We start from the raw sequence: 9,274 nt of genomic DNA, 5'->3' as shown, positions 1-9,274 counted from the left end.
TGTAAAGGATACAAATGTTCAGGGTGGCATGATGAATGTCAGTGTAAGGATAAATTCAGAGTTCAGCCTTGATGGAGGACGATGCTAAATTCTTCTCGTGTTCGCCTGAATTAATTTGACGTGAGATCGGTGTTTTCAGGAAACTGAACACTTGCTCAAACCGGAGCCTTTAGACTCGGTGGATGCCGACTTTACTGACTGCACACAGCTCCTCCTGGTTACACAAATGTTGGCAGTGTTTGGTTTATCACAGTTTCTTCAGTGTGAGAGTGTGTTGAACAGGTCAGCGGGACGGTGGCAGGTAGCAGTCACTTGCTCTTACTGGACGGTTGTTTTGTGATGCATCTGCCATACTGCTTGGTACACAGGAGGTCTTTACCGAGTACACAAAAGCATTGTTTGTTGACTTGTGGAAACATTGTAGAGAATTCAGCCAGCTTTCCCTCAGGTTTGTTTAAATTTCCTCCATGCAGCCATGCATTTTTACTTTTACCCCCTACATTTTTGAACATATATCTGTAGTTTCTACTAGAGATGGCACGATACCACTTTTTTATATCCGATACCGATATCATAAATTTGGATATCTGCCGATACCGATATGAATCCGATATAGTGTTTTTTAATCAGTAAAAATGTTTTTCAATATCTTGCTGCTTTTTGTACAAGTTCATACTCAAGTTAAAACAAACAAACACTAAAGCTATTCTGTTATACCTGTATGCAAAAAATATACTGCACCCAAAATATTTCATAGTTCAGCAACACTGATCAATCTAATAAACTTAAACCTACTCCATCCTCCCTATTCTGGTATTTTAAAGAGTAAGCAACCTAAGTAATAGGGTTGCAAACTCCCAGCAAAAAAAAATAAAAAATAGGGAACCACCTCATGATGCTTAATCGACATAATCAACTTTAATTTGATGCGGTGTGGGGAAAAAAATGCACAGACTCAATTATTTTTCAAGAATAATTAAATAGATTCAGCATCTTTCTTCAACAGAATTGCAGAGTGCACAGATGGAAAAAGTACTATAGCTTACCTAGGGTATATTAGACTTAATAGTTATTATATACAGTAATGGACTTCTATACATTTTTCATCAGATTAAAACTTTGGGTGTAAGATTCTGATAATTATTTATTAAAAGCTACACATTTTAAATGAGAATAAGAAAGAAAAGTATGTCTTTGTGCCCCCTTTTCCCAGTTAATGCCCTATCGGCCCCCTTGGATAAAGTTTGCTAGATCCGCCCCTGCACAGTTACCAGCTGTCAGCTACGTAGAAAAAGATCCTCGAGTAGAAAGTAATATTAAATAAATTCTAACAACAGCTTATCAATCTTAAACGTGCTGCTGTTGTCCAGCCTCTGGTTTCCTCTTTCTGGCGCAAAGTGGGCAATAAACAAACAAGAGAGACGGACTTGGGACAGAAAAGCCGATCAGCTGATCATTGATCAGTTTCATGATTGAAGTAGCTGCAGGAGAGGGAGAGAGAGAGAAGAGGCACTCGCTCCATATATCAGTTGTTAAGCTTAATGCTGGAATGCTTTACAAACATTCAGAGATGGACTTACACACTTGCTTTACTTCTCTCGGGGATAACTTTGTCGGAGATGAAATGCCGGGTTGGTAGCTAGAGTCCAAATGCTCAACCAGACCACCCACAGGTCTTGCAGGCCACAGCCGCTCTATCAGGTGACGCATACTGCTCCGACGTGCTGAGGTTATGGGCGTGTCGCAAGTTTTGTGAGGTGCTTTTTTCATATTTAACCGTTTGGATTACAGTTTTTATTTCTCTCTGATATCCGATCCAGTAATTTAGGTCAGTATCTGACCGATACCGATATGTAATATCGGATCGGTCCATCTCTATTTTCTACTACTTAAATTTTCAAATCAGACTTGTTACTTTTGCTTTAATGCATTTGCACGGTTATTATTTGGTCACTGTGAGCATTCAAACATCAAACCGATCTGATATAAACAGAAACCTGTGAAAGGCAGTCCTGTTTGTTATTAGTCACCAGATGATGTCGCATAAAAAGAGATGCCAAACCCAGGGGTTAAAGTGGGACGCGTTTTTTTTGTTTGTTTGTTTTTGCATCCACACCGGAACTGCATGTTGCCGCATCTAGCTAGTGCTACTGAAGAGGAGCAAGGAGCATAAAAGGAAGTGATGTTTTTGTGTCAGGTAATTTGAAATGCAGCTTTTCTATACGCTCAACAAACATCAGCCAACACACAAACTGTTTGTGTGCAGTTTGTCTCACAGTGTGTTGCTAGCTAAAGGTCCAGCTGCTAATTTCACGGGGAGAGAAAAGAAAGAGAGCTAACTTCAGCTAACGTCAGAGGTGGAGAAAGATAAGAAAGACAGAAGAGGAAGAAAAGAGGTTAGATTTAAAGGGAAGGACTGCTCATTTAACGCTCACATGTAAGTCCTCATGTTTTTACACGTGACATTATGTTTTTTTGTGAAACCTTTTGCTAAACAAACTGAGGCAGACTGTGTTATTTAAAGACGGCATGAAATCCTCTGCAGGCTATTGTAGGATAAACAGGTTAGTTTGCTGCACTGTGATGGATTTAAAGTAAAGAACAGTGTGTGACTGGTGCACAGTGGCCGTGGTTTCATGTCAGAGTTGTAGCAGCAATCCATTGACCGAATTCCACCTTGACACCAGCTTTAATAGTGTCTAATGTAAAGACAGCATAAACAATGTACTGTCAGTGTAGAGGATGAAATCAGCCAGGATGACTCATGAAACATCTGCTCACATCTGGTTGAATTCAGTTGTGTACATCCACAAAGAGCAGCAGGTCAGCTGATCACAGCCTGCACACTAAGAAAATCTGCTGGAGCTCTTAGTAGAAGTTATTGTGAGTTATGATTCTTTCCCCCACACTGAACCATTACAACCAGTTTACATTGCATTTACATTAACCCCACATTGCACATTCTCCTGTTTAGAGGCAAAATCGCCCTCTACAATGGAGGCAACAGAAAATAGACATATATTTTTATTTTCCTTCTTTTTCTTCAGATTCAAGCTGAGTATAATTAGAATAAACAAAAATTAGACTAAAGTCCCATCTACTGATATTATTTTATCATTATGTTAATACAACACGAGGTTCAATTAGCTTTGCAAAAAAATTTGAGTACATTTTAAGAGCCTGTACTTTTTTACTTTTACTTGAGTAAAGAAGTTGAATCAGTACTTCAACTTTTACTTAAGTATTTTTTTAACAGTAGTATTTGTGCTTCTTCTGAAGTACAGAATGTCTGTACTTTTGCCAGCTCTGTTTAAACCCGATATTATCCCAGTCCGATGAGTTTCGAGTCAGAGGGGAAAGCTTTAGCTTTGTGCCCCATAAATTTATAGCAGTTCTGAGGCCAGTGACTTGTGAGGATATCTGTGATGAAGTGTTGAGGCTCATTTTTGTGCTGCATTGTGAATCCTTCAAAACAAAATGCACACCAGAGGGCGGAACGCGTCTCTGATGGACTTGTGCTTTCTGGAGCCTTCTGTCTTTTCTTTACTAGAGTCTGTATCTGTGGTTAAGATGCTTGTCTAGCTCTCAGTCAACAAAGCCTGGTGCATCAAACATCTGATGGTATTCTTTTTGTCTCCCTGATCCTGCTTCAGAGCCAACTGATCAAGAGTTTGCACAAAGTGTCGTGGAGCTCAGTGCGCCGCGCCCTTAGGAAACCTCCGTCCTGCAACGATCCAGTGCTGAGAAAACCTCTCTTTGCTGTGAATAACAATCTGACTTCTGACACCTTTGCTTAGTTCTGATGTGTCGCACTATCACAGCGCTGCTTAGTCGGCAATGTTCTGCCTGGAAATTGTGGCACGGCCGTATTATACCAGGCGAACGATGGCTACGGGAGGATGTAGTAGAACAAGGCTCAGAGTCGATCAAATGTCATCCGACTAAAGGTTCAGCTAAAGGAAATCTCACCTCTGGTACAAAGGAGGTAACACAGCCAGTGAAATGAATCTGCTTCAGGTTGACTGCTTGCCGACAAACAGCAGAGAAACACTTCCTGTGTTTTCACCTCCTGACCTTAAATCCTGTTTTTATATTTCAGTTTTAAAGAACATCACTTAGACAGCTTCTGTGATCACCAGATGAATTTAATGCTTGTTTATCATCATTACATTCTGTGGCTGTTCTATTTTGTGCCTGCACCGCAACTTTATGTGAAATGAACCGAGACGTATCTTTTGATGCGGTCTCGGTGCAGCTGTTTGGTCTGCACCAGACTTTCAGGGACAGTTTTTACTCCAGCCTAAATGTACCAAACCAGATGAGTTACGTGTGAAAAGAAGCTCATATGGAAAATGTTATTCAGCGTGCGAGTTTTGGGGTCAGCGGCATCTCTGCTTCCAAAACAAGTCGGCGTGGAAGTCCCGACACTGGAGTCGGGTACCACTGCGTCTTTATTTTCAGTAATATGACACATCTCTGAGTAAGTGAGTGAGTGGGCGAGTTACAATCTATTTGTGTTTGCTTTGATTGCACACAAGTATTAGCATCCACCTACATTTCTCACACTGTTTCTCATTAGGAGGGCAACGAAGATGTTCTACTGCATTTGGTCAACGGGGACCCGTTGACTGTAGAAAGCCTCACACACACAGTTTTATGTGATGGCTGGATTGAACCCATTTAGTCCAAGGAGTCTGCCTTGTTTGTTGCATCGAAGGTTCAAAATAGCTGCAGTGTGAAGGTCGTATTTCTCAGCATCAATTAAACTGATACTCCTGACTATGACTAGTTTATGACTAGTTTATTACCACTTTAACAGGTTGAGTGAATACACAGCGGTGCTGGAACAAATGTTAAAATGGCCACAGTGTCGGAGAGATAAATAAATAACATTTAAGACAAGCACATCAGGGAGAACATTACCCTGATCAAAGTCATAAAACCTGCATCAGATGGGACTTTTAATGTCTTTTACCGGGTGGGCGGGGCTCGTCGCTCCAGGGAAACATTCCTTTATTTATCACTCTCTTCATCACTCCATCCGTCTCTCTTTCTCTCTGTCTGTCCGTCTCTGCCTGCAGCTGCCAGCTGGCAGCAGCTCTGTGGCTTCATCAATAAGACTGGCAGATTGGAGATTGATGACGCCGACTATCAGAGAAGAAGCTGTCTGTCTGACAGATTATCCTCCTATAGAGAGACGCAGAGATGAAAAGAGATGCAGCAAGGTCTGTAATTGTGTTGCATGCAGGTAGAAGCTAATTTTAAATATGGGACGAGTTTTAGGACTTATTTTTGGACTAGCAGGTTCCCCTCACTTCCAGTCTTTGTGCTAAGCTAGGCTAATCAGCCTGAGTAACTTGACCAGCCCTCCTGTGTGGAGGGGAGCTATCGTGATAACCCTGACCGCGCGCTGTGCCCACGCTACAATCGACACAGTTGCGTGAACAGCAACAGGTGATCAATTCGGGTTAAAGTCTTGGTCTAGTGCTCATATCCCCATGTGACCATTGATGAATATGAGTGGCTGATGCATCTGAGCACCAGGAGCGTGCCATGAAAGGTTTGTTTCAACTCAACCTTATGGTGCCACACAGTAACAATTTTTGACATAACTTGTGTCTCAGCATGAGAAGATTTCAGTTTGTTTTAGCCATGAAACTGAAACAACAAATCCTCCAATGTAACAACACCTTGAATGCACATTTTCTGATATTTAGTGCAGTAGGCTTGTGTGCTGACGTGTATTTTGGTTTATACTTATTAGTACTTAAATGCACCCCACTGAGTAATGTGTTGGTAACTAAACCTCGTACATCGTGGAAGGTTAATCAGGTAAAAATGGTTTTGGAGCGACATGTCACTGACTTTGGTGAGACAGTAAACAGGATGAGTGAATGTCAGACTTTATGTTTAACATTAAATGAGGTTAACAAAGAAAGAAAGAAAGAAAAAGAAAAGCTGGCATCGGAAATTTTCTCTGAGCCAAACGTCCCATCACACTTCCTCAAAGCACGAAAATCCATCGACCGCTGTTAGTGTGTGACCTGAGCTGACTGTTGAGTGTGTGTGTGTGTGTGTGTGTGTGTGTGTGTGTGTGTGTGTGTGTGTGTGTGTGTGTGTGCGCGCGCGAATGTGTGTAGCAGTATGGCTAACAAAAAGTTCAGCAGAGAGCCATTAGGGAGAGAGAAGTTAACGAGCTCTATAAAGATAGAGGGAGGAAGCTATTGACCACCATTTGTCTCTGTTGTTATCTACCTGTGTGTGTGTGTGTGTGTATTGCCTTTTGTTTGAGGGTAAACAAAGCCAGAGGTCGTGCTTGTCAACATGCTGTTGTACAGATGACAGCGAAATCCAGCTGTTTGGAGTGTGTGTGTGCATGTGTGTGTGTGCGTGCAGCTGCTTTAATTGACAGGTTGTGTAATGATGGACAGCAGTGATGTGAGGTCATTGACACTGTTCCAGGTCAAATCCTGACCTCATACTCACACATGGAGATAGTAAAGTGGCTCAAAGAGTAGGGCTGCTCGATTATGGCAAAAATGATAATCACGATTATTTTCACTGAAATTGAGATCACGATTATTTGACGATATTTATTTCGTCCGCCAGAGCTTATATTATTTTTTTACATGCTGTAGTGCCATTTGTGGGAGCATTTCAAGTTGCTATACATCAATACAACTGTTATAGCCCATATTTTAAAAATGTGTATGCATTAAGTCCATAGTAACTACATTAATTGCAAAAAAGTGCAATAAACTACAAAAAAATTGAAAATCGTTTTTGTTTTTTTTTTTACATATATTTCTACTTGGAGAAATTGAAGAGGTTTATCCCTCAAAACTTTAAATACAAAAAAGTTGCAAAAAATAGTTTACAACAACAGGAAATTTATTTTGAGTGTCTTCATAGTTTTATTTTTGGAGATACAGCAATTTGTATATACTGCAGGAAAAACAAAAAAACAATCCTATGATGCAAATTTGCAAAGAATGTGCATGTGCATCAAAATAAACTATTTCCAGCAGTGCAATTCGAGTTCTAAGGCCTACAAGTAAAAAACTACATTTTCCGCAAAAATGACGTCACTTGCGATAGTTCACGTTGACGTCTTTTTCAATGTGGGAAGTGTTAAGAACAGCTGATCGGATCGGCAAAGCGTGTTTCTGGAATATTATGTTTTTGTTCCTGCAAGCTCTTTTTATGCAATTTTTGCAAAGCTATATGTGGAAGGAAACCGTGACCGAGGACAAGCTGATGGCATAAGATGTAAGTACAACTCCTCTGGTTTCATATGGAAAAAAATTGATTGTGCTAGCTTAGCGTTCAGGTTCTACAGGGATTTAAAAATAGTTACACAGAACGAGCATGCTGCTCTGACCGGCTTTAAAGGTTTAACAATAACAATGTATTGAATAATGACTTTAAAAATAATATAAAATAGTGTGCAAATACTGATAACAGTGCAAATGTTTGCAATATAAGAAATAAATGAAAAATGTGAACTTTGCAGTGTTGCTCTGTGGTGCAGCTACGACACCATAGCAAAGTTTACACACTGTGTCTACTTGATCCACGTCTGACTCCGCGAAGCCATAATGTTTCCACACCACTTAAGTTTTTTTTTTTACCTCTCTTTTCAACCACCGGCAGTCCACTCCTCTCCAAATAACTTCTGCTTAGCTTTCCGAGCTTCCCTCGGGTCCTCTTAATTGTTGTGACGCGTGTTCGAAATGCAGAGCAGTGCGCTTGATTTGCCACATGGAGCAGCGCGAGAGTAAAGCATGAGGGAGGGGCTAATAATCGGCTCAGTCATTTTTAATGATCGTTGAAAGCCCAGATCGTAATCGTGATTAAAATTCGATTAATTGAGCAGCCCTATCAAAGAGTCATAGTATATGATTCACATCATATTCATGCACATCAGTCATTCAGGGTCCCGTCGTGACCTGTGAATGGAGGCAAAATGTCCTCTTCTACATGATGGAGCCACCCAAGAATGCAGGATTTTCCTTTAATTTGTCACCTGTTCATATAGACAAACAGTCGGTAAACTCAGTCTCATTTGGTTGCTGTAAAAAACTACAAAAGAAGAGATGACTGGACACGTTTATATATGACACGTACACATTTTTCACTGAATTTTTTTCCTTTGGCATCAAATTGTGTATCAGTTTGTAGGAAGTCAGACTTTGGAGATATGCTGTTACTACCTGCCCACTAACCTGCTTGAGTTTTGTGACTTGTCACAGTCTTCTCCTCGTTGGCATTTTCATGTCAATAAAAAACTCTACTCCCACAAAAAGCAGCAAAACTCCACGACAGTATCTAAATATCTTCTTCTTTACTCTGTTTTCCAGTTGGATGCACGCCAGCCAAAATTCGGGCTGGGGCAGACTGCTCGCTGACCTTTATGATCAGCTTTTTAACTTTGCCGTTCCTGACTGAGACCGTCGGCTCTACACGGTCTCTTTGTTTCAGCCTCTTACAACTCAGCCCAGTCTCCCGCTGCTCTCTGTGGCCGTCTTCGCTGCGCTTTAATGTAGCTGAATTCATTAAATCTTACTTTGACGTGGACTGAATGAGTTTAAATTGGGGATTTAACCGTGGACGGTGTACACTGTTAACCTACATTCGTGTGGGAGCTGCTGACATGAAAAAACCCGACATCTGACTCAACTCTCCCGTTTTGCTAAAGTGGCATTTAAAATGAAAGTTAAAGGTGATAAAGGATGTCTTTAACTGCCATGCACTGGGCTGGCTTAGGTCATCATTTTTTAAAAGCTTTGTTGACCCTGAATAACAACCCAGTGATGTTTTCACATTCGGACACTTTGCTGAGCTTTTTGACGTCTGGGGACATTTGCTCTTCCAACCACCTTGATGATGAAGCTGCAGTGCCTGAAAAGCAGCTTGTGCAAAACTATCCAGTTCTTGAAATCTTCCACAAAGTTCTTATTAATAACTGTATTGTGCTATGGGATTCCCCTGCAGCAGCACAGAGAGCATTTGTTTCTTCCTCCTCCAGCTCTGTCGTGTCTCACCCATTGTTGTCCTGTTCCTTCCTGTGTATATGTATATATGTATGAGTCTTCCCAAGGGGATGCCTTTAACAGTCGGACCACAGCCCACACATTTCCTGCGTCGTCCTGCATCGCTGCACGGGAAATAGTAACATCACTTCCTGCATCTTGGTAGGATGATGTTGTGAAGAAAGGATGAGACCCTTTCCAGGAGGTGGACACATTCTTCTGTTGACAGTTTAAAACAAAGA

At 41.1% G+C, this 9,274-nt stretch overlaps 1 protein-coding gene across 3 annotated transcripts in view; it reads left to right on the top strand.

Moving 5' to 3' along the window:
• The first annotated feature begins 1,528 nt into the window (after positions 1-1,528).
• Positions 1,529-9,274, top strand: part of LOC308408582 (protocadherin-9-like) — a 156,143-nt gene continuing 148,397 nt past the window's right edge. Inside the window, exon 1 of one of the 3 annotated variants that reach the window (XM_080900917.1) lies at positions 1,529-1,701. In XM_080900917.1, the coding sequence (XP_080757043.1) occupies positions 1,651-1,701 (51 nt within the window). In that variant the 5' untranslated portion in view covers positions 1,529-1,650. Of the gene's footprint in view, positions 1,702-2,150; positions 2,198-5,103; positions 5,226-9,274 lie in introns of those variants that run through there. The other 2 variants (XM_080900918.1, XM_080900916.1) reach the window with 2 other exon arrangements.

Source organism: Rhamphochromis sp. 'chilingali' (genome assembly GCF_963969265.1).
Source record: "Rhamphochromis sp. 'chilingali' genome assembly, chromosome: 13".
Lineage (NCBI taxonomy): Eukaryota > Metazoa > Chordata > Actinopteri > Cichliformes > Cichlidae > Rhamphochromis > Rhamphochromis sp. 'chilingali'.
This window is presented reverse-complemented; position numbering and strand designations above follow the sequence as displayed.